This window comes from Phyllobates terribilis, unplaced genomic scaffold (genome assembly GCF_046119375.1).
Source record: "Phyllobates terribilis strain yellow unplaced genomic scaffold, ASM4611937v1 Scaffold_4__5_contigs__length_816908805, whole genome shotgun sequence".
NCBI lineage: Eukaryota > Metazoa > Chordata > Amphibia > Anura > Dendrobatidae > Phyllobates > Phyllobates terribilis.
In genome coordinates, this window is record NW_027362764.1 from 602,532,402 (window position 1) to 602,557,601 (window position 25,200).

Sequence of the window (25,200 nt, forward strand, 5' to 3'; positions counted from 1 at the left end):
TTTATAGGCCACCGGGTTGATCTGACTGATGACCTCCAGAGGACCGATGAACCGAGGCCCTAACTTATAGGAAGGAATCTTGAGCCGGACATACCTGGACGAGAGCCAGACCTTATCCCCTGGACGGAATTGAGGAGGATCCAGACGTTTTTTGTCAGCATGTCTTTTCATACGCTCGGATGACAGAAGGAGTGCGGATCGGGTACTCTCCCAAATGGAGGAAAATTTGTTAACAAGAGATTCCGCAGCCGGATTATCCACCGAGGTGGAGACGGGAAATGGGATCCGAGGATGCTGACCGAAGACTACAAAAAACGGGGATTTGGAGGAAGATTTGCTCTCGTGATTGTTGTAAGAAAATTCGGCCCATGGCAGGAGATCCACCCAGTCTGAATGGTGGGCATTAACGAAGTGCCGGAGGTAACTGGTCAGGTTCTGATTGATCCGCTCCACTTGACCATTAGACTGTGGGTGGTAAGCGGAGGAGAAGTCCAGGGTGACGTCTAGCAGTTTACAAGTGGCTCTCCAGAAGCGTGAGGTGAACTGTACCCCACGATCCGACACTATGTGGAGGGGCAGTCCATGAAGACGGAAGATGTGGCGGATAAAGTCTTTAGCCAGCTCGGGTGCAGACGGGAGGCCTGGCAGGGGAACGAAATGAGCCATCTTGGAAAAGCGGTCAGCGACCACCCAAATGACCGTACAACCGGCAGAGACGGGGAGATCAGTTATAAAGTCCATTGCTATATGCTGCCAGGGGGCAGCAGGTACTGGGAGCGGAAGGAGGCGACCGGCTGGCAGATGTCTCGGAACCTTGTTGCGGGCGCAGGACACACAGGCAGAAACAAAGTCTATTACGTCCTTGTGCAGGGAAGGCCACCAGTAGTGCCGGGTAATAAGCTGGAGGGTCTTTTTCTGACCGGCGTGGCCAGCTAGTTTAGACGAGTGACCCCAGTGTAGGATCTTCTCCCGATCAGGTACTGATACGAACGTCTTACCGGGAGGGAGACGATTTAGACTCACGGGAGCCACCTGCATTACTCTGGCGGGATCGATGATGTGTTTCGGTTCTTCCTCGAGATCAGACACCAGAAAGGATCGGGATAAGGCGTCCGCCTTGATGTTTTTGTCAGCCGGGCGAAAATGAAGAATAAAATCAAAGCGAGCAAAAAACAAGGACCACCGAGCTTGGCGCGGGTTAAGTCTCTGGGCATGCTGGAGGTAAGCCAAGTTCTTGTGGTCAGTGTAAATTATTACCGGGTGAAGAGCCCCTTCGAGCAGGTAACGCCACTCCTCCAATGCCAGCTTGATGGCCAATAACTCTCGATCTCCAATGGAATAGTTGCGCTCAGAAGAGGAGAAGAGTTTGGAGAAGAAGCCACAAGTTACCATTCTCCCGGAAGATGATTTTTGGGTAAGTACCGCTCCGGGTCCAGAGGAGGAGGCGTCAACCTCCAGGAAGAACTGCTTGTTGCCATCTGGGCGATGCAGCACCGGGGCGGAAGAGAAGGCCTGTTTTAAGGAAAGAAAGGCCTCCTCTGCTTCGGGCGGCCACTCTCTGGGATTAGTGCCCTTACGGGTGAGCGCGGAAATTGGGGCAGTCCGGGAAGAGAAGTGCGGTATGAAGAGGCGGTAGTAGTTGGCGAAGCCCAGGAACCGCTGAATGGCCTTCAACCCCTCCGGTCGGAGCCATTTCTCGATGGCAGACAGTTTCTCTGGATCCATTCATAGGCCGGTCTGAGAAATAATGTAGCCCAAAAACGGAAGCGAGGTCTGCTCAAAGAGGCACTTCTCATATTTAGCGAAGAGGTGATTCTGCCTGAGCCTGAGCAGGACCTGACGAACGTCTCTCCGGTGAGTCTGGAGATCCGGAGAGAAGACCAAGATGTCGTCCAGGTACACCACTACGCAGGAGTAGAGAAGGTCCCGGAAGATGTCATTGACTAACTCTTGAAAGACGGCAGGAGCGTTACAGAGACCAAAGGGCATTACCAGATATTCATAGTGGCCGTCCCGGGTGTTGAATGCAGTCTTCCATTCAACCCCTTGACGGATACGGACCAGGTTGTACGCCCCACGGAGGTCCAGTTTGGTGAAGATTCTAGCCCCCCTCAGACGATCAAATAATTCTGGAATGAGCGGAAGGGGGTACTTATTCTTCACCGTGATCTGGTTAAGGCCTCTATAGTCTATACAGGGACTGAGAGAGCCGTCCTTCTTTTTTACGAAAAAGAAGCCTGCTCCCGCCGGGGAGGTAGATTTCCGGATGAATCCCCTGGCCAAATTCTCCTCAATATATTCGGACATCGACCGGGTCTCAGTAGCGGACAATGGGTAAATACGCCCACGGGGAGGCGTAGCACCGGGTAACAGGTCGATAGGACAGTCGTATGGTCTATGAGGGGGTAATGTCTCTGCCTCCTTTTTATTAAAGACATCAGCAAATGACCAATAGGGAATCGGAAGTCCAGGTAGATTAGTTGGGGTAGGAGAAGGACGGGCGGGATGACCAGGAACCAAACAAGTCTTATGACAGTCCTGTCCCCAGCGAAGGACTTCTCCGGTCTGCCAGTCAAGCACGGGTGCATGTCTCTGGAGCCAAGGTAGACCTAGTAAGAGGGCGTGAGAGAGTCCAGGCAGAACATGAAAAGAGATGCTCTCAGAATGCAGCATTCCCACCTGCAGAGTTACGGATTCGGTGATGAGTTGGATGGGACGTGGTAAGAGGCCCCCATCCACAGCAGCGACAGATAATGGTATAGCCAGAGGTTTGGTGGGAATGCGGTATTTTTCTACCAGGGCCTGTGAAATAAGATTCCCGGCCGCTCCAGAGTCGAGTTGGGCTAGTTCGAAAAAACGATTCTCCCCGCAGATAATTGAGACTGACAGCAGCAGAGATGGAGAGGATTTATTCCTGTCTAGGTCGACCTCTCTGAGCGAACCTAGACACAGGCGTTTCCCGACCTCTCCGGGCAGGTACGGATCCGGTGCTCCTTACTGCCACAGTAGAAGCAGCTCCCCTCGGCACGGCGTAAGTCCTGACGGGTTTTGACCATCTTGGTCTGGTCGACCTGCATAGGCTCAGGAGAGGGTACCTGGGGAGAAACGGAGGGAGTGACGGATTTCTGAAAAGTAGGAGCTAGACGTGGGAACCTCCTCTCACGGGTGACTTCTTTGGCACGCTCCTGGAACCGTAGGTCAATCCGGGTGGCAAGAGTTATTAGGTCATCGAGAGTGGTAGGAATGTCTCGACCGGCAAGTTCATCGTTAATACGGCCGGACAGACCCTCCCAGAAGACAGACACCAAAGCTTCGTTATCCCAGGCCAGCTCCGAGGCAAGGGTACGGAACCGTATGGCATATTGGCCCACGGTGAGACTTCCCTGACGGAGGCGTAGCAGAGATGATGCGGATGAGGTCTTCCGTCCAGGTTCGTCGAAGACTTTCCGGAAAGCCGTGAGAAAGGCAGGCAAGTCGGACACCAGGGGGTCTCCTCTCTCCCATAGAGGATTTAGCCAAGCCAGGGCCTCCCCGGTGAGATGGGACATGATGAAGGCAATTTTGGCCCGGTCGGAGTTAAACTGTTGGGACAGGAGTTCAAAGTGCAGGGTGCACTGATTTATAAAGCCCCGAGCCTGAGCGGAGTCGCCTCCGAAGCGAGGAGGTGCAGAAAGCCGGGGTCCGGGGTAGGATACCATAGTATTGGTGGGCAGCGGAGCAGCCGGATTACGAGTCATGGCACTGGCGGTGGTTGCTGGTGGAGCAGTCAGAGTGTCCAGGCGAGAATTGACATTCCGCAGGTGACCCAGGATGGACTCCTGTTGGGACCTCTGACGGGACAGTTCATGACACAGGTCCGAGAGTGAGGGAGCTTGGGTGCCACCGGGTTCCATGGCCCGAACAAACTGTAACGGGTCTGGGAGGCGGAACCTCTGAGCTACTATACAAGGGGGCGGTCCTTGTAAGGGAGCGGGTGGCGACCAGGGAAGATGGGCAGGCGGTCACAGCAGGTGACCGGGACAGTCTCTGAGTGAACGGGCTGGAGGTCACGGCAAGTGACCGGGGCAGTCTCTGGAAGAACGGGCAGGAGGTCACGGCAAGTGACCGGGGCAGTCTCTGGATGAACGGGCAGGAGGTCACGGCAAGTGACCGGGGCAGTCTCTGGATGAACGGGCAGGAGGTCACGGCAAGTGACCGGGGCAGTCTCTGGGTAAACGGGCAGGAGGTCACGGCAAGTGACCGGGGCAGTCTCTGGGTAAAGAGTAGGTACGACCTGTGATGGCAGAGCCTCCAGGTAGGCTAGCAGGCAGATGGTAGATGTGTGCTCCCAGGTGAGCAAGCGAGAGTCTCTGGAATGGCAGGTGGTCACAGCACGTGACGGCGGAGCCTCCAGGTAGGCTAGCAGGCAGGTAACAGGTGTGCGCTCCCAGGTGAGCGGGCAGGAGTCTCTGGAATGGCAGGTGGTCACAGCACGTGACGGCGGAGCCTCCAGGTAGGCTAGCAGGCAGGTAGCAGGTGTGCGCTCCCAGGTGAGCGGGCAGGAGTCTCTGGAATGGCAGGTGGTCACAGCACGTGACGGCGGAGCCTCCAGGTAGGCTAGCAGGCAGGTAGCAGGTGTGCGCTCCCAGGTGAGCGGGCAGGAGTCTCTGGAATGGCAGGTGGTCACAGCACGTGACGGCGGAGCCTCCAGGTAGGCTAGCAGGCAGGTAGCAGGTGTGCGCTCCCAGGTGAGCGGGCAAGCTGGTCCATAGACTGACTGACAGGAGTTTGAGGGCAGACCGTCGGACCTCAGGCTAGCAGGCAGGTAGCAGAGGAGCTCCCAGGTGAGCGGGCAAGCTGGTCCTTAGACAGACTGACAGGAGTCGGTAGGCAGACCGTCGGACCTCAGGCTAGCAGGCAGGTAAGCGGAATATCAGGCAGGAATCAGACAGTAAACTGGCAGGAATCTGGCAGGTAACTGGCAACGGGACCTGAGGGCTGAAGCAGAGTAGTGAACAGTGCAACAACATTGCTCGGGCACCTCCATTTTGGAGGAGGTGCCTTATATATGGTGAAGTCCTCCGGCCATTGGCCAGGGACTCCTTAGGACGGCGTGCGCGGCCCCTTTAAGAGGGAGGGAGCGCGTGCGCGCCCTAAGCACAGTGGCCGGGAAGGAGCGCGCGCTGCCAGCAGAGCGGGAGGAGGACGCCGGGCTCGGAGCAGAGGGGTGAGGGGAACAGCGTCCCTGCCTAGCAGAGGGCAGGGACGCCGGCGCTACACTTACTATAATGCGGCAGCAGAGTTACTCTGGACTCCGTCTGGCCTCTGTTCAGAGTTGTCCTTCTTTTCAGAGGTGCACAAAACTGTGGTGGATCGCGCTTTTATGCACGCCTAAAAAGACGGACACCGTCGGATCATAGGCCAGAAGGCATCCACAGTGCCTCCATCAGCCTCATTATAGGGAATCTTTCGCTTTCTATTCCGATTTTAGGGAGACAGAATGAACAAAAAACAGCAATTCAGAATTTATTTATTTTTTTATGCTGTTCCACATGTAGCTTTATTCTTCACATCAGTACAATTACAGTGATACCATATTTATATATTTTGTTTATGTTTTGCCGCTTTTACATAATAAAATCTATTTTATAGAAAAAATAATTATTTTTGCATCACTTTATTCTGAGAGCTGTAACTTTTTTATTTTTGCTCTGACGGAGCTGTATGGTGGCTTGTTTTTTGCAGGACAAGATGACGTTTTCATTTTTATTTACATTTGTCTTTTTGATCACATTTTATTGCACGTTTTGTTTGGCGGTATGATGATAAAGCATAGTTTTTGCCTCATTTTTTATTAATTTTTTTAACAGTGTTCACTGAAGAGGTTAACTAGAGGGACAGTTTTATAGGTTAGGTCGTTCTGGATGCGGCGATACCAAATATGTGTACTTTTTTTTGTTTTTATGTAAATAAATGTATTTATTGGATTAATATTTTCTCTTTTTTTTGCTCTTTATTTTGTGAATTTTTTTTAACCCCTTAATGACCTTGGACGTATGAGTACCTCTTTGGTGCGGGCTCCGGTGCTGAGATGCGCTGTTAGCTGTCATATGCCCCTAACAGCCATGGGTGGAATCGCAGAAGTGTGATGCTCGATAGCCCTACCCTGGGAGATGGGGACTCGGAGCCGGGTCCTGTGTTGTCGATGGGGTGCAGCCGTGGCCCGGACCCGCTCCGTGCCCAGGGCCGTCGCACTAAAAAGGATGGTATGGGCTTATCCGGGTTGAGTGGCTGATCTCGACTACGCCACCTGTGGCACCTGGTGAAGGCCACCAGCGCTGCTGCAGTCCGCTGAGGCAGGGTGTTATGGCAGCCGTCGTCGTTACTACTCCCCACAGGTGGAGCAGGGCCTCAGGGCAGACGGACAGGATGGAGGGGGTAGTAGTCTAGGAGGTCTGGTGCTGCGTAGTGCGGTGTAATGCAGAATAAAGAGTCCGGAGGCCATAGGGGTTAACTTCCAGGGTTTTTACTCACGTTGAAGAGTACAGCTGCAAGGCTTCTCCGCGGCTCCTCGCGGAGTTCTGCGGCCACCAGAGACGGGGAGGAGGGTCTGACAACCTCCGAGTAAGTCCAGTGTTCAATCAGGACCCCGCACCAGAGTGTTCCTAGACTTCAGACCGGGTCCTTTCCTGTCTGTGTGTGTAAATAGGCCGGGTCTCCCTCTGAACTTCACTCAGAAAAAGGGCATGGGTGGCAGCTCCGCTCCTTCCGATACCTGGTGGGATCCTCAGGGCCTACCGGGCTTTCCCGATCAGGACGTGGAGTAGCAAGGTCGGGTGTCGGGGGCCGGTACTCCTCTTGCAGCCGGAATCCCTCTGAATAGATCAGGTTGGCGAGGACAGGTGGCGTATACCGCTCCGTCTGCATCCTCCCTGGGATCCATTTGCGGTGGAGCTACACTCTTAAGCTCCGGGCCTTCTTGGTCATGGTCCTTGACCGGGCTGAGACATACATTATCTGCAGCCTGCCCCTCGACCCAAGGCCGGGGTACGAGGGACCGTGTCCCCGTCCTCTGCAGGTCCACACAGGATCCAATCTCAGGGAGGAGAGATCATGATAAGGAACAGTCAAAGAACCAAGAGCCAAAATGGCTGTGTATTAAATATGAAATTTACAGTGTCACTAAAATGTGAGTCCTCCACCCTCACCCACTAAATGGTTCCCCTATCTCTTGGTTCCCCAGTCTCCAGATTACCAGGAGGGGCAGCACCTAGTGCATTCTAGCTCCCTCTGGTGGGAGTAGTGTGGTGTTGAATGTGAAGGAAGGGTCCTGACCATCACACTGTTCTTACCTCAGAGGAGGAACACCACACTCCATTAGAGAAGTGCAGCATCCCTGTGGCGGTCAAACCCTCAGGGGCGCCACAGAAGGACATCACTAGTCCCGCCCATCGGCACCGCGGGTCGCCGATGGGTTGGCATGACAACCCAGGGTCTGCAGGAGACCCCTGCGGTTGTCATTGCCGAGATGCTATGAGCACCGACCAGCGCAAGTGAGAACTTTAGCTACACACAGCAGGGCTATGTGTAGCATAGGCGATCGAATGGTCACAGCTTCAAGTCTTCCATGGAGACTACTGAAGCATGTGAAATGTTAAAATAAAATGTTTTTAAAAATATTAAAAAAATTAAATATAAAATTTCAAATCAACCGACTTTTGCCCCATTAAAAAAAAATAAATAAAAAAAATAAATATACACAGATTTGGTATCCCCACATTCAGAATCGCCCAAACTATCAATATATAAAAAGAATTAATCCGATCGGTAAACGGCGTAACGAGAAAAAAAATCAAAACTCCAGAACTGAGGCTTTTTGGTCGCCGCAACATTGCAATAAAATGCAATAACAGGCAATCAAAAGATCGTATCTATCCCAAAATGGTATCAATAAAAAGGTCAGCTCGGCGCGCAAAAATTAATCTCTCAACCGGCCCCAGATCCCGAAAAATGGAGACGCTACGGATCTCGGAAAATGGTTTCTTTTTTTTTTTTTGCAAACATTGTATTTTTTTCACCACTTACATAAAAAAGAGCCTATACATGTTTGGTATCTACAAACTCGTAATGACCTGGCGAATCATAATGGTTTTAGCATTTACTGAACATGGTTAAAAAAAAAAAACAATCGTGGAATTGCACTTTTTTGCAATTTCACCACACTTTGAATTTTTTCACGTTTTCCAGTACACGATATGGTAAAACATATGATGTTGTTCAAAAGTACAACTTGTCTCGCAAAAAACAAGCCCTCATATGGCCATATTGACCGAAAATAAAAAAGTTATGGCTCTGGGAAGAAGGGGAGCAAAAAACGAATGTGCAAAAATGGAAAAACCCAAGGTGGTGAAAGGGTTAATATTTTTACAATTTTTATTAACTTTTTTTTTACTTTTCTACATTGTCCCAGGAGGGGACATTTACTTCAAACTGATAGATCGCTGATCTAATGCTCTGCAATGATTTTACATTGCAGAGCATTAAATCAGCGTTAGTGATGAGTGAGTATGTTCGGTTAACCATTTTGGCGAATATGCTTGGGCGAGTACAGAGTATCTTCAGCGTACTCGGTGATGTGTTTGAATCACTCCCGTGTGTATGATTTGCGACTGTTTGACAGCTTTAATACATGTGAGGAATGCTGTTAAGCATATAGTGCACTGAATGGGAGTAAAGAAGTGGTTGACTGGAGTCGGGCTCTCGGGGGTAGGGCTAGGCATGTAGACTTCCACTCCTCTTGGATTCGGTGTGAAGAAAACACTGATTTGTTGTCTCAGTGAAGCTAGCAGTGACCTGCCAGAGTTATAATTGTGTGAAAAAAACTGTCCAAGTTTAATTCCAGAAACTCTACTATTTCATACCACAAGGAATATCTAGCAGCCACCACCAAGCATACCCTCAGTGTCTTGTACCCATCAAGCTACTGTGCCCATAAGATTGAGCTAATTCTTGAACCTCGCACCTCCGTCTCAGAGACCTCTCTCGTGCACCGCCAGTTTGGATTGCACTACCCCAGACGATCCAACTAATACATAGCACCCATATTTTTTTTAATGTGCTTTAACCCCATTCACTCCCAGGCGATTTTCCGTTTTTTTCCTAACCCCAAACTTTTTTATTTTTCCATTAATACAGCCATATGAGGGCTTGTTTTTGCGGGACGAGTTGTACCTTTGATTGATTTTACCACATAGTGTACTGGAAAACATAAAAAAATTAAATTCCAAGTGCGGTGAATTTTGCTAAAAAAGTGCAATTCTACAATTGTTTTTTGTTTTTTTTATTTACCATGTTCACTATATGGTAAAACTGACCATGCAATATGATTCTCCAGTTCATTAGGCTGTGTGCCCACTATGCGTTTTTTAAGCGTTTCCGCAGCGGCAATTCCACCGCAGAAACACTTAAAAAACGCTTGGTAGAAGGTCTGCCATGTTCCCCAATGATAATCCGCATGTGCTGTGCACATGCTGCGGAAATTTCCTCTGCGGATTATCATTGCGGAAAAATCCGCAGCACTACCAATTATTCTGCGGAATGGCGGCGTTTTTGCCGCCATTGACTTGCATTGAATCGCTTAATATCCGCATGACTACATGTGCACATGCGAATATTAAGCGATTCAATGTGCGGATGGTACCTGGGTCTGGAGAAGAGGAGACTCTCCTCCAGACCCGGGTACCATAGTACCTGTAAAAAAAAATAATTTAAAATAAAAAAACATTATACTCACCTTCTCATGGCCTGCAATCTTTTATCCGGTACATCTTGGCACCCGGTGGCTCGCGATGGAGATAAAGGACCTTCCATGACGTCATTCAGTCATGTGACAGGTCACTCGATCGCTGACGTTGGCGGTCGCGTGACCTGTCACATGACTAAATGACGTCATGGAAGGTCCTTTTACACAACCGCGAGACACCGAGGAGACCGAACGCATCGAAGGAGGAGACCGGGGGTTATTGGAAGGTGAATATAATGTTTTGGGCTTTTTTTACCATTTTTATTCTTTTTTTTTAACTAACTTGGTCACACTATATAAAATCCATGCCGGTTGCATGGATTTATATAGTGTGACCAAGTTGTCAAGCACTTTTCCAAGTGATGCTAAAATCGCTTGGAAAGCGCTTGACAACCCGCATGCAGAAATGCATGTGAAAAACGCGGGACATACGCTTGTCCCTGGCTGAAAAAACGCATGTACAATCCGCATGTACAATCCGCATGTACAATCCGCATGCGTTTTTTCTGCCAGGGGAGATGCAGAAACGCTCAGGAAAAATCCAGAGCATTTCTGCATCGTGGGCACATAGCCTTACGAGTACGCAGATACAAAACATGTATAGGTTCTTTTTTATTTAAGTGGTGAAAAAAAATTTCCGAAGTTTGTATGAAAAAAAGTTTTTGCGTTTGTCGCCATTTTCCGAGACCTGTAGCAATTACATTTTTTGGCATCTGGGGCTGGGTGAGGGCTTATTTTTTGTGGATTGATCTGATGTTTTTATTGATACCATTTTGGGGAACATACGATGTTTTGATCGCCTCTTATTGCATTTTATTGCAATGTTGCGGGGACCAAAAAAACTTAATTCTGGCATTTTGATTTTTATTCTCGTTAAGCTGTTTACTGAACAGATTAGTTTACTCTATATTTTGATAGATCGGGCGTTTCTGAACGCAGTGATACCAAATATGTGTCTTTTTTTAAATTGTTTTATTTTTAATGGAGCAAAAGGGGGTGATTTTAACTTTTGTGTTTTTTTTATATTTTTCTTTATTTTTTACATTGCTCCTATGAATGCCGGTCACGGCCCGGTGTTCACAGGAGGATCGTGATTACAGGCACGGGAGTTTTCTGCAGACCCCCAGTTGTCATAACAACCCATCGGCGCCCTGCGATCACGTGACAGGAGCACTGATGATGGGCGGGACTTGTGACATGCTTCAGGCTGGTGCGTGTTAAATGCTGCTGTCAGTGATTGACAGCGACATTTAACTGGTTAACACCCGCAGCTGTTAGAGGCACTGGATGACTGATTAAATCAGTCATCAACTGTGGGGAAAGGTGCGAGCTCAGCGTGTGAGCCCGCATAAAAAGGCAGGGACATGGCTGATGATGTAAATATACGTCATCAGTTATGAAGGGGGTAAAAACACATCTCTTTAGACAAGCCTATCACCTCACTTCACTAATCTAACCCTTTCCTGTTCCATCTTTCTAATTTATCCTCAGAATCTGATTCCTCTTCATCATGTCGCCACATCCTCCATGCACCCAATATCACTTGGTAACTGTACTTCTACAGATACTGTCTGATGCCCGGATCACGCAGCTTATTTGAAATCCCCTATTTATTATAATGATGGCTGGACCGTACATGACGAGCGCTTATTACCTATTGTGTCCCCCCATTTCCTTATAGATTGTAAGCTTGCGAGAAGGACCCTCACTCATCCTGAACTATGTGTTACTTTGTGATGTGTTTATTGTCTGTACAAGTGATCACTTTATTGTAAAGTGCTGCAGAATATGTCGGCGCTATATGAATAAAATTATTATGTTTTATTAATTTACATTAATTGTCATGTGTCGCTATTGTTTTTTAAACAAAGGAAAGTCTTCTCTTTAATCTATACCACCAGCGACTGTGTCTTTAAAGGAGAACTTTCAACCTCCACCTTATAAGCAAGAATTATTCTCGAGGACTTTTGTGGGGGTAGAAGGCAGGTCTTAGTTGGACAGAAAACAGGATTGAAAAAAGTTTGGAGTTGCCACAACTTTTTAGGCAAATATCGAAAAAGTTATACATAAAATGCATTCTTATAGAGGAGATAAAACACAGATCACTTACTGTAAGGTGGCAATTACATTCACTGTTGATAGTATGACTTTTTCAATTACATTTCCATACTGTGTGAGGTCTCGAGTTGATTTCTGAAAGTTTTCTATACGATTGATAGTATTCTTTAATTGTCCAGAAACCACAGATATTTTCAACTAAAAGAATGAAATCAGTGAAACTATTACTACATTCTCTGTGAACATTTACTCCTTTTGGATCTCTCTAACCTTTGTGGGGTTTTTTGCCAATACATGTGAATGGGGTTTTCTAATCCCTAATTCATTTGCATTGTATTATGACGATACCCTAAAGGGAACTTGACTCCTCTTATAATCCCCATAAAAAAAGAACCCACAATAAGTTTCTTATTCATTAAGTGTGTGTGTATGCATGTAATGTAATGAAGTGTATTAATATACTTACCTACCACTGCTCTCTCCGGTGTCCAGCACCATTCTTCTCCTCTCCTGAGTGATGTCACAGCAATTGGCCTAGCAGGTTCACTTTCTGCGCTAAGCAGAAATCTCTTTTACAATGAAAACCTATGGAGTCTTGTTCTGACTCTTCTTAGACTAACATTGTAAAAGCCACTTCCAGTTCACGCAGAGCGCGCCACGACACGGAGAGTCTGCAGAGCAGAAATGTCACTGAGAAAGGAGCAGAACGGCGCTGGACACGGGAGGGCGTGGAGGTAGGTGAGTATATTAATACACTCTACATTACATGCACATATACACATAATTAATTAATTAAACATTTAGTGAAAGTGCTTCTTTAAAATTATTGTTATGAATCACCTTAAAGGGGGACACCTGGAAATGAAAAAAGAACCTCATGCATGATGAGGAAAGCACAATCCTGACACTCATGTATGCACTAAATGGCAATAATAAGAAAGCCTGGATTACTTATACTGCCAATATATCAAGCACATTACTCCCTGCCCCCTCCCTTTTTATTCTCCCCCACTATAGTCTCTTTTTTTCCTCTTTTATTAAAGTAACTGTAAAATTAACATAAATTAAAAACAAAAAAACTTTTTACTTTCATGTTACTTTATTTATACAGTATCATCTTATAGGTGTTTTCCAGAATAGATCAAATTTTTGGAAAGCAGGATAGCTTCCCAGTTGGTCTATGTTCCCACGATGAGTTTTTGGTGAGTTTTTCATGTTGCAGATTTTCTGCACCATTTCTGCACCCATTAACTAGGTTACTTGCATTTCTTTTTAAATATGCAGCGTAAAAAACTCACCAAAAACTCATCGTGGGAACATAGCCTTATAGAAAATTTTACACTTATCATAATGTGCCGATTAGCTTCTTTCTCTGCTTCTTTCAATGATCCAGCAAAAAGAGCCGAACATTGAATGAAGAAGGAAAACAGGTTAGTCGGAATGTGATCACATGTATACAAATCACATACTTGTGGGCACGTAACAACTACTCGAACCACAAGCGAAGCTGAATCCTTGGGCCACGGCCCCACTATCAGTATTTGTTCAGTATTTGGTCAGTATTTTTTTCAGGAGTGGGAGACAAAGCCAGGAGTGGGTGATAAATGCAGAATTGGTGACTTGTTTCTATTATACCTTTTCTCTGATTGTTCCTCACCTGGTTTTAGCTCCCACTCCTGAGAAAAAATACTGACCGAATACTGATCAAATACTGATAGTGGGGCCATGGCTTAACAGTGTGTATACTACACATTGTTACAATTAGGCAAGCTACACTGTTTGGCGAAAATTTGAACTAGTCTGGAAAACGTCTTTAATTGGCACGGTTTAAGGATTATGGATTGCTATGTAAAGTTAATACGTGGCATCATATAACTTTAGGAAATTACATTTTTCCTGGATTTCTATTTCCAGTACTAGGACATGGCATTTACTGTGACGTTCTACCTAAAACAAGCTTATGACAGGCAGTAATGATCTGGATTTCAAAATACTGCTTTTTGGAATTAATCCGAATGGCTTCAATATGAGAACGGTTTCTTGTATTTTACTGACACATTAATAGCGTAGTCTGAAGATGTTACAAATAATTCTGTCTTGCAGCTGATACAATCTTGTAACTAATAGACTGACTGAGATTACCCATCATTTACAAGAAGGTGCCATCTGCTGAGCAAAAGTGTAATAAGCAAGCAATTTCAATTATATGTGAAATCTTTTTCTTTCTTTATTGATTTTCTCTGTCGTTTTCCTAAAGCCCTGAAGCAATCCTCACTAGTTTGGCAAGTGAACAGAACAGCAGTCTCTCCAGTGACCCCAATATCAATTTTGCTTTTTATTTTACCCTCTCTTAAGGCTATGGACCTAATAGACTACGTCAAGCAAGAGAAGGAAAACTACTATATACATCCAAGGCAACTGACTAGAAATGGCAGGTTACTCATGAGAGTCAAATATAATGTGTTAGAGTTTGACCTTTGCACTTTATATTAGAGATAGGCATTCCCCAGCACTGTGATGGCAAATCAACTATATCTCCCAGTATGCTCAGGTTGGCACTGAGACATGTAGATTATTAGATGAGGGCACCTTAACCAATATTACAGAGTTTTTTTGAAGACTAGGTACTTTCCTTGTATAATGGCCACAAACATTAGAAATTTGCAGACTGCCACATCACCAACTCTGGACTTGTAATAATATGAATGGAAAAAAACTATTGTTTATTTCCATGATTACTGTACAGCAAGAATGAACAATGTATATGTATGACGTTAAAGTTGATCTTCCACCAGTTTCCAACTGCTCTCACACTGACTGCCGTGTGATGAGATCTGGCAATGTTTGTAATGATACATAATGCAGCCCTGCTACAGTTGTGGCCAAAAGTATTGGCACCCCTGCAATTCAGTCAAATAATACTCAGTTTCTTCCTGAAAATGATTGCAATCACAAATTCTTTGGTCTTATTATCTTCATTTAATTTGCTTGCAAGGAAAAAACACAAAAGAGAATGAAGCAAAAATCAAATCATTGATCATTTCACACAAAACTCCAAAAATGGGCCAGACAAATGATTGGCACCCTCAGCCTAATACTTGGTTGCACAACCTTTAGCCAAAATAACTGCGAACAACCGCTTCCGGTAACCATCAATGAGTTTCTTACAATGCTCTGCTGGAATTGTAGACCATTCTTCTTTGGCAAACTGCTCCAGGTCCCTGATATTTGAAGGGTGCCTTCTCCAAACTGCCATTTTGAGATCTCTCCACAGGTGTTCTATGGGATTCAAGTCTGGACTCATTGCTGGCCACCTTAGAAGTCTCCAGTGCTTTCTCTCAAACCATTTTATAGTGCTTTTGGAAGTGTGTTTTGGGTCATTGTCCTGCTGGAAGACCCATGACCTCTGAGGGAGACCCAGCTTTCTCAAACTGGGCTCTACATTTTGCTGCAAAATTTGTTGGTAGTCTTCAGACTTCATAATGCCATGCACACGGTCAAGCAGTCCAGTGCCAGAGGCAGCAAAGCAACCCCAAAACATCAGGGAACCTCCGCCATGTTTGAGGGACCGTGTTCTTTTCTTTGAATACCTCTTTTTTTTTCCTGTACACTCTATGTTTATGCTTTTTCCCAAAAAGCTCTACTTTTGTCTCATCTGACCAGAGAACATTCTTCCAAAACGTTTTAGGCTTTCTCAGGTAAGTTTTGGCAACTCCAGCCTGGCTTTTTTATGTCTCGGGGTAAGAAGTGGGGTCTTCCTGGGTATCCTACCATACAGTCCCTTTTCATTCAGACGCCGACAGATAGTACGGGTTGACACTGTTGTACCCTCGGACTGCAGAGCAGCTTGAACTTGTTTGGATGTTAGTCAAGGTTCTTTATCCACCATCCGCACAATCTTGAGTTGAAATCTCTCGTCAATTTTTCTTTTCCGTCCACATCTAGGGAGGTTAGCCACAGTGCCATGGGCTTTAAACTTCTTGATGACACTGCGCACGGAAGACACAGGAACATTCAGGTCTTTGGAGATGGACTTGTAGCCTTGAGATTGCTCATGCTTCTTCACAATTTGGTTTCTCAAGTCCTCAGACAGTTCTTTGGTCTTCTTTCTTTTCTCCATGCTCAATGTGGTACACACAAGGACACAGGACAGAGGTTGAGTCAACTTTAATCCATGTTAACTGGCTGCAAGTGTGATTTAGTTATTGCCAACACCTGTTAGGTGCCACAGGTAAGTTACAGGTGCTGTGAATTACACGAATTAGAGAAGCATCACATGAATTTTCAAACAGTGCCAATACTTTTGTCCACCCCCTTTTTAGGTTTGGGGTGGAATTATATCCAATTTGGCTTTAGGACAATTTTTGTGTTTTTTCATTGAAGACAAATTAAATGAAGAGAATAATACCAAAGAATTTGTGATTGCAATCATTTTCAGGAAGAAACTGAGTATTATCTGACCGAATTGCAGGGGTGCCAATACTTTTGGCCACCACTGTATATTTCAATACATTAGGCCAGATGCACACCACCGTATTTTCCATCCGAGTGCGATCCGACGAAACATCGGATCGCACTCTGACCAATGTTAGTCTATGGGGCTTTGTAAATGTCAGATTTTTTCCTTGGACCAAGAAAAAAAATCACAGCATGTCCGAGTTTGATCCGATTATCAGATTGCCAATCGCTATGCAAATCAATGAGTGTGTGGAAACCATCAGACTGCACTCGAATGACATCTGAGAGCAGTCCAATTTCCATGCGCTAACACAATGAAGAAGAAGGAGACATTTTGTTCTCCTTCTCACAGTGTGCTCTGATTCTTTCATAAAAGAGAATTGGATCACGCTATGCTGACACTCAGATCAAACTCTAATCAGAGTGTCATTCGCACAATCGCCTGATTCTCTGGGTGAGAGAATCTTCGATCATCTGACCTTAGTAATACCCATACATGTTTCAAGATAAATGGGTAATTATATTAAGGGACAGACATTTATCTGAATATAATACAATGCTCAGAGGAGTGTGAGACTACCCCTTAGTGCATGACACAGATTTTCAAGGTCTTATTATGGGATATTACTGACATCTGGTGAGAATTTCATGACAATAGGACCTTTAGAAATATATTTACTTAGAAAATTGGTGTTTAATACTTATTTTACCCGGTTTTTCTGTTTGACTGTCCATTGTGCACCCAGATTTAGTGTTAGTGGTGGGCCCCTGGCACCTCAATCCGACACTGTATACATTAACTGGATATAATTTCAAAATGCAAAATTGGAGACTATTTTGGGGCATTTTCCATTTCTTTTGTCCTGTCTTTGCTACTATTACATGATACAATAAGTTACAATCCAATTGCTATCCAATAGTTAAAAAAAAATATGCCCAATATGCCTTGCATGAGGCATTATACCAATGAACTGCCTAGAGTCAGAACATACATTACCACCCTGTTATGTCATATGAAACATGATTTATGTACCGCCGGCGTCCCTGCCCTCTGCTAGGCAGGGACGCTGTTCCCCTCACCCCTCTGCTCCGAGCCCGGCGTCCTCCTCCCGCTCTGCTGGCAGCGCGTGCTCCTTCCCGGCCACTGTGCTTAGGGCGCGCGCGCTCCCTCCCTCTTAAAGGGGCCGCGCGCGCCGTCCTAAGGAGTCCCCGGCCAATGGCCGGAGGACTTCACCATATTTAAGGCACCTCCTCCAAAATGGAGGTGCCCGAGCAATGTTGTTGCACTGTTCACTACTCTGCTTCAGCCCTCAGGTCCCGTTGCCAGTTACCTGCCAGATTCCTGCCAGTTGCTGTCTGATTCCTGCCTGATATTCCGCTTACCTGCCTGCTAGCCTGAGGTCCGACGGTCTGCCTACCGACTCCTGTCAGTCTGTCTAAGGACCAGCTTGCCCGCTCACCTGGGAGCGCTCTTCTGCTACCTGCCTGCTAGCCTGAGGTCCGACGGTCTGCCCCCCAACTCCTGTCAGTCTGTCTATGGACCAGCTTGCCCGCTCACCTGGGAGCGCACATCTGCTACCTGCTTGCTAGCCTACCTGGAGGCTCCGTCGTCACGTGCTGTGACCACCTGCCATTCCAGAGACTCTCGCTTGCTCACCTGGGAGCACACATCTACCATCTGCCTGTTAGCCTACCTGGAGGCTCTGCCATCACAGGTCGTACCAACCCTTTACCCAGAGACTGCCCCGGTCACTTGCCGTGACCTCCTGCCCGTTCATCCAGAGACTGCCCCGGTCACTTGCCGTGACCTCCTGCCCGTTCATCCAGAGACTGCCCCGGTCACTTGCCGTGACCTCCTGCCCGTTCATCCAGAGACTGCCCCGGTCACTTGCCGTGACCTCCTGCCCGTTCATCCAGAGACTGCCCCGGTCACTTGTCGTGACCTCCTGCCCGTTCATCCAGAGACTGCCCCGGTCACTTGCCGTGACCTCCTGCCCATTCATCCAGAGACTGCCCCGGTCACTTGCCGTGACCTCCTGTCCGTTCACCCAGAGACTGTCCCGGTCACCTGCTGTGACTGCCTGCCCGCCTTCCCTGGTCGCCACCCGCTCCCTTACAAGGACCGCCCCCTTGTATAGTAGCTCAGAGGTTCCGCCTCCCAGACCCGTTACAGTTTGCTCGGGCCATGGAACCCGGTGGCACCCAAGCTCCCTTACTCTCGGACCTGTGTCATGAACTGTCCCGTCAGCGGTCCCAACAGGAGTCCATCCTGGGTCACCTGCGGAATGTCAATTCTCGCCTGGACACTCTGACTGCTCCACCAGCAACCACCGCCAGGGCCATGACTCGTAATCCGGCAGCTCCGCTGCCCACCAATACTATGGTATCCTACCCCGGACCCCGGCTTTCTGCACCTCCTCGCTTCGGAGGTGACTCCGCTCAGGCTCGGGGCTTTATAAATCAGTGCGCCCTGCACTTTGAACTCCTGTCCCACCAGTTTAACTCCTACCGGGCCAAAATTGCCTTCTTCATGTCCCATCTCACCGGGGAGGCCCTGGCCTGGCTAAATCCTCTATGGGAGAGAGGAGACCCCCTGGTGTCCGACTTGCCTGCCTTTCTCACGGCTTTCCGGAAAGTCTTCGACGAACCTGGACGGAAGACCTCATCCGCATCATCTCTGCTACGCCTCCGTCAGGGAAGTCTCACCGTGGGCCAATATGCCATACGGTTCCGTACCCTTGCCTCGGAGCTGGCCTGGGATAACGACGCTCTGGTATCTGTCTTCTGGGAGGGTCTGTCCGGCCGTATTAAGGATGAACTTGCCGGTCGAGACATTCCTACCACTCTCGATGACCTAATAACTCTTGCCACCCGGATTGACCTACAGTTTCAGGAGCGTGCCAAAGAAGTCACCCGTGAGAGGAGGTTTCCACGTCTAGCTCCTACTTTTCAGAAATCCGTCACTCCCTCCGTTTCTCCCCAGGTACACTCTCCTGAGCCTATGCAGGTCGACCAGACCAAGATGGTCAAAACCCGTCAGGACTTACGCCGTGCCGAGGGGAGCTGCTTCTACTGTGGCAGTAAGGAGCACCGGATCCGTACCTGCCCTGAGAGGTCGGGAAATGCCTGTGTCTAGGTTCGCTCAGAGAGGTCGACCTAGACAAGAATAAATCCTCTCCATCTCTGTTGCTGTCAGTCTCAATTATCTGCGGGGAGAATCGTTTTTTCGAACTAGCCCAACTTGACTCTGGAGCGGCCGGGAATCTTATTTCACAGGCCCTGGTAGAAAAATACCGCATTCCCACCAAACCTCTGGCTATACCATTATCTGTCGCTGCTGTGGATGGGGGCCTATTACCACGTCCCATCCAACTCATCACCGAATCCGTAACTCTGCAGGTGGGAATGCTGCATTCTGAGAGCATCTCTTTTCATGTTCTGCCTGGACTCTCTCACGCCCTCTTACTAGGTCTACCTTGGCTCCAGAGACATGCACCCGTGCTTGACTGGCAGACCGGAGAAGTCCTTCGCTGGGGACAGGACTGTCATAAGACTTGTTTGGTTCCTGTTCATCCCGCCCGTCCTTCTCCTACCCCAACTAATCTACCTGGACTTCCGATTCCCTATTGGTCATTTGCTGATGTCTTTAATAAAAAGGAGGCAGAGACATTACCCCCTCATAGACCATACGACTGTCCTATCGACCTGTTACCCGGTGCTACGCCTCCCCGTGGGCGTATTTACCCATTGTCCGCTGCTGAGACCCGGTCGATGTCCGAATATATTGAGGAGAATTTGGCCAGGGGATTCATCCGGAAATCTACCTCCCCGGCGGGAGCAGGCTTCTTTTTCGTAAAAAAGAAGGACGGCTCTCTCCGTCCATGTATAGACTATAGAGGCCTAAACCAGATCACGGTGAAGAATAAATACCCCCTTCCGCTCATTCCAGAATTATTTGATCGTCTGAGGGGGGCTAGAATCTTCACCAAACTGGACCTCCGTGGGGCGTACAACCTGGTCCGTATCCGTCAAGGGGATGAATGGAAGACTGCATTCAACACCCGGGACGGCCACTATGAATATCTGGTAATGCCCTTTGGTCTCTGTAACGCTCCTGCCGTCTTTCAAGAGTTGGTCAATGACATCTTCCGGGACCTTCTCTACTCCTGCGTAGTGGTGTACCTGGACGACATCTTGGTCTTCTCTCCGGATCTCCAGACTCACCGGAGAGACGTTCGTCAGGTCCTGCTCAGGCTCAGGCAGAATCACCTCTTCGCTAAATATGAGAAGTGCCTCTTTGAGCAGACCTCGCTTCCATTTTTGGGCTACATTATTTCTCAGACCGGCCTACGAATGGATCCAGAGAAACTGTCTGCCATCGAGAAATGGCCCCGACCGGAGGGGTTGAAGGCCATTCAGCGGTTCCTGGGCTTCGCCAACTACTACCGCCTCTTCATACCGCACTTTTCTTCTCGGACTGCCCCAATTTCCGCGCTCACCCATAAGGGCACTAATCCCAGAGAGTGGCCGCCCGAAGCAGAGGAGGCCTTTCTTTCCTTAAAACAGGCCTTCTCTTCCGCCCCGGTGCTGCATCGCCCAGATGGCAACAAGCAGTTCTTCCTGGAGGTTGACGCCTCCTCCTCTGGAGCCGGAGCGGTACTTACCCAAAAATCATCTTCCGGGAGAATGGTAACTTGTGGCTTCTTCTCCAAACTCTTCTCCTCTTCTGAGCGCAACTATTCCATTGGAGATCGAGAGTTATTGGCCATCAAGCTGGCATTGGAGGAGTGGGGTTACCTGCTCGAAGGGGCTCTTCACCCGGTAATAATTTACACTGACCACAAGAACTTGGCTTACCTTCAGCATGCCCAGAGACTTAACCTGCACCAAGCTCGGTGGTCCTTGTTTTTTGCTCGCTTTGATTTTATTCTTCATTTTCGCCCGGCTGACAAAAACATCAAGGCGGACGCCTTATCTCGATCCTTTCTGGTGTCTGATCTCGAGGAAGAACCGAAACACATCATCGATCCCCTCCAGAGTAATGCAGGTGGCTCCCGTGAGTCTAAATCGTCTCCCTCCCGGTAAGACGTTCGTATCCGTACCTGATCGGGAGAAGATCCTACACTGGGGTCACTCGTCTAAACTAGCTGGCCACGCCGGTCAGAAAAAGACCCTCCAGCTTATTACCCGGCACTACTGGTGGCCTACCCTGCACAAGGACGTAATAGACTTTGTTTCTGCCTGTGTGTCCTGCGCCCGCAACAAGGTTCCGAGACATCTGCCAGCCGGTCGCCTCCTTCCGCTCCCAGTACCTGCTGCCCCCTGGCAACATATAGCAATGGACTTTATAACTGATCTCCCCGTCTCTGCCGGTTGTACGGTCATTTGGGTGGTCACTGACCGCTTTTCCAAGATGGCTCATTTCGTTCCCCTGCCAGGCCTCCCGTCTGCACCCGAGCTGGCTAAAGACTTTATCCGCCACATCTTCCGTCTTCATGGCCTGCCCCTCCACATCGTGTCGGATCGTGGGGTACAGTTCACCTCACGCTTCTGGAGAGCCACTTGTAAACTGCTAGACGTCACCCTGGACTTCTCCTCCGCTTACCACCCACAGTCTAATGGTCAAGTGGAGCGGATCAATCAGAACCTGACCAGTTACCTCCGGCACTTCGTTAATGCCCACCATTCAGACTGGGTGGATCTCCTGCCATGGGCCGAATTTTCTTACAACAATCACGAGAGCGAATCTTCCTCCAAATCCCCGTTTTTTGTAGTCTTCGGTCAGCATCCTCGGATCCCATTTCCCGTCTCCACCTCGGTGGACAATCCGGCTGCGGAATCTCTTGTTAACAAATTTTCCTCCATATGGGAGAGTACCCGATCCGCACTCCTTCTGTCATCCGAGCGTATGAAAAGACATGCTGACAAAAAACGTCTGGATCCTCCTCAATTCCGTCCAGGGGATAAGGTCTGGCTCTCGTCCAAGTATGTCCGGCTCAAGATTCCTTCCTATAAGTTAGGGCCTCGGTTCATCGGTCTTCTGGAGGTCATCAGTCAGATCAATCCGGTGGCCTATAAATTGAAACTCCCGGCCAACTTGCGGATCCCTAACTCCTTCCATGTATCTCTCCTCAAACCTGTGGTACTTAACTCTTTTTCCAAGTCTACAGGTACACCTCCTGCTCCGGTTTCCGCTGAAAACGAATTTGAGGTAGAGAACATTCTGGCCACCAAAAGGGTAAGAGGGAGGACCTTTTTTCTAGTAGATTGGAAGGGGTTTGGTCCTGAGGAGAGAACGTGGGAGCCCCGGGAGAACATCCATGCCCCTCTCATCCTAGCTAAATTTCTCTCTGGCCTAAAAAAGGGGGGGCCTAAAGGGGGGGGTACTGTAGCGCCGGCGTCCCTGCCCTCTGCTAGGCAGGGACGCTGTTCCCCTCACCCCTCTGCTCCGAGCCCGGCGTCCTCCTCCCGCTCTGCTGGCAGCGCGCGCTCCTTCCCGGCCACTGAGCTTAGGGCGCGCGCGCGCGCGCTCCCTCCCTCTTAAAGGGGCCGCGCGCGCCGTCCTAAGGAGTCCCCGGCCAATGGCCGGAGGACTTCACCATATTTAAGGCACCTCCTCCAAAATGGAGGTGCCCGAGCAATGTTGTTGCACTGTTCACTACTCTGCTTCAGCCCTCAGGTCCCGTTGCCAGTTACCTGCCAGATTCCTGCCAGTTGCTGTCTGATTCCTGCCTGATATTCCGCTTACCTGCCTGCTAGCCTGAGGTCCGACGGTCTGCCTACCGACTCCTGTCAGTCTGTCTAAGGACCAGCTTGCCCGCTCACCTGGGAGCGCTCTTCTGCTACCTGCCTGCTAGCCTGAGGTCCGACGGTCTGCCCCCCAACTCCTGTCAGTCTGTCTATGGACCAGCTTGCCCGCTCACCTGGGAGCGCACATCTGCTACCTGCTTGCTAGCCTACCTGGAGGCTCCGTCGTCACGTGCTGTGACCACCTGCCATTCCAGAGACTCTCGCTTGCTCACCTGGGAGCACACATCTACCATCTGCCTGCTAGCCTACCTGGAGGCTCTGCCATCACAGGTCGTACCTACCCTTTACCCAGAGACTGCCCCGGTCACTTGCCGTGATCTCCTGCCCGTTCATCCAGAGACTGCCCCGGTCACTTGCCGTGACCTCCTGCCCGTTCATCCAGAGACTGCCCCGGTCACTTGCCGTGACCTCCTGCCCGTTCATCCAGAGACTGCCCCGGTCACTTGCCGTGACCTCCTGCCCGTTCATCCAGAGACTGCCCCGGTCACTTGCCGTGACCTCCTGTCCGTTCACCCAGAGACTGTCCCGGTCACCTGCTGTGACTGCCTGCCCGCCTTCCCTGGTCGCCACCCGCTCCCTTACAAGGACCGCCCCCTTGTATAGTAGCTCAGAGGTTCCGCCTCCCAGACCCGTTACAATTTATAGTGTAGTCTTAACCCATAAATATTTGCCTGATATTAATAAGTCTGGCTCACCTGTGTATCCTCCAGATGGTGCTGTAAGTCATTCCTTTGTTGCATTAATTTTTGGTTTGTAAGACTGAATTCTTCATCACATTGCGTCTTCTGCTGCCTAGTGGACTTTAATGTCTAGAAAATGAAGATATATATAAAGTGTGAGACAGTGAGGGGAATCGCAGGGAAACATTATCAATGTTTCTGGTTACCGGTCCAGTCAGGGAAGAACCTCACATTGGTGGGGAAGAAGATATAAACCAGTGCTGATGCTACTGCTATAAGATAATATTAAGAGTTGGTAGCATGGCATTTGGGTAATGTGGTTCTGAAATTGGGCGGAAGAGCAAAAAAAGAAGCTTCTAGGCTGTTGTCAGCAGATAGAGAACATCTTTCTGGAAATCTAAGAAAGGACTTCAGAGAAACAGGACTTCTGTCCTGGTAAAAAAGCTGAAAGCTATCCTGCGGAGACAGTCAGAGTGTGTAGAGCCAAGTTGTGTGAAAGAAGTTTTTCTGTAACCTGGTTATTGTTCTGCCTCTACAGATAATTGTTATTACTCTCATTTACATGGCAAAATAAGTGAATGTTCGTGCAGTCCTTAAATGGACAGTTCCTTACATTGTGATGGGGTTGGACAGAGATGGCTATGACCGTTTTCTGACAGTAGAAATAAAATCATGCAATACATTTGTGGTTTTGGTAGGGCGAAGTCCATAAAAAGTGGTGATCATCATGGTGAACCTATGGAGGTACAAAGTGATTGCCTTCAAAGTAAATCTGGCCATAAACATGCAACAGCTATCTCTCCCAACTCCTCCATTCATTAAATTTGTCAAGCATTAATGTGTTCTCAATGGAGACAGAAAGTCACTGCCAACACAGCTTTGGCAACAACTTATTTCCTGGAGAATAAAATGGCTGGATGTTTAAAGTTGCTCAAACTCCATCTCACTTAACATCATCTGTTAGGGGAGAGTCAGGAGACCTCCATACACATAAGATGGTTGGCCAATCTTGCCAAAATCAGAAGATTCAGTAAAATTTTTTTGAATGTGTCTGGGGGTCTTAATGTGTGCACCTTTGTGAGTGGCTTATAGGAGGGGCAGGCTGTGACAGTGGGAAGCACCAAAGAGGAAACATCTGTGTGGTAGGGCAGGCTGCATAGCGTATAATTACTTTGTCAAAACTTGACCTTAGGTAACATCTGTGGAGACTGATATGCCCAACTACAGTTAAGGACCAGACCGAGTCGTGACAACTAAATTCAATTAATCTGCTGAACTACATTTTACCCATTACATAGTCAGCTCCTCTTATAAATAATGTATTTTTATAGTAAACCCAGGTATTAAATGACTGAATTAACAGATAAGCAGAGGTGCTGATTGAATCCACCTTTCTGAATATGTATCATCTAT

General features: G+C 48.3%; 1 protein-coding gene across 3 annotated transcripts in view; it reads right to left on the reverse strand.

Annotated features, from left to right (window-relative positions):
* The window catches only part of CCDC178 (coiled-coil domain containing 178), an 825,613-nt gene that overhangs the window by 605,456 nt on the left and 194,957 nt on the right, over positions 1-25,200 (reverse strand). For all 3 annotated transcript variants that reach the window (XM_073676720.1, XM_073676718.1, XM_073676719.1), the window contains exons 15-16: positions 23,803-23,916; positions 11,892-12,037 (exon numbers count right to left, since the gene is read on the reverse strand). In XM_073676720.1, coding sequence (XP_073532821.1) covers positions 11,892-12,037; positions 23,803-23,916 — 260 coding nt within the window. The remainder of the gene's footprint in view (positions 1-11,891; positions 12,038-23,802; positions 23,917-25,200) is intronic.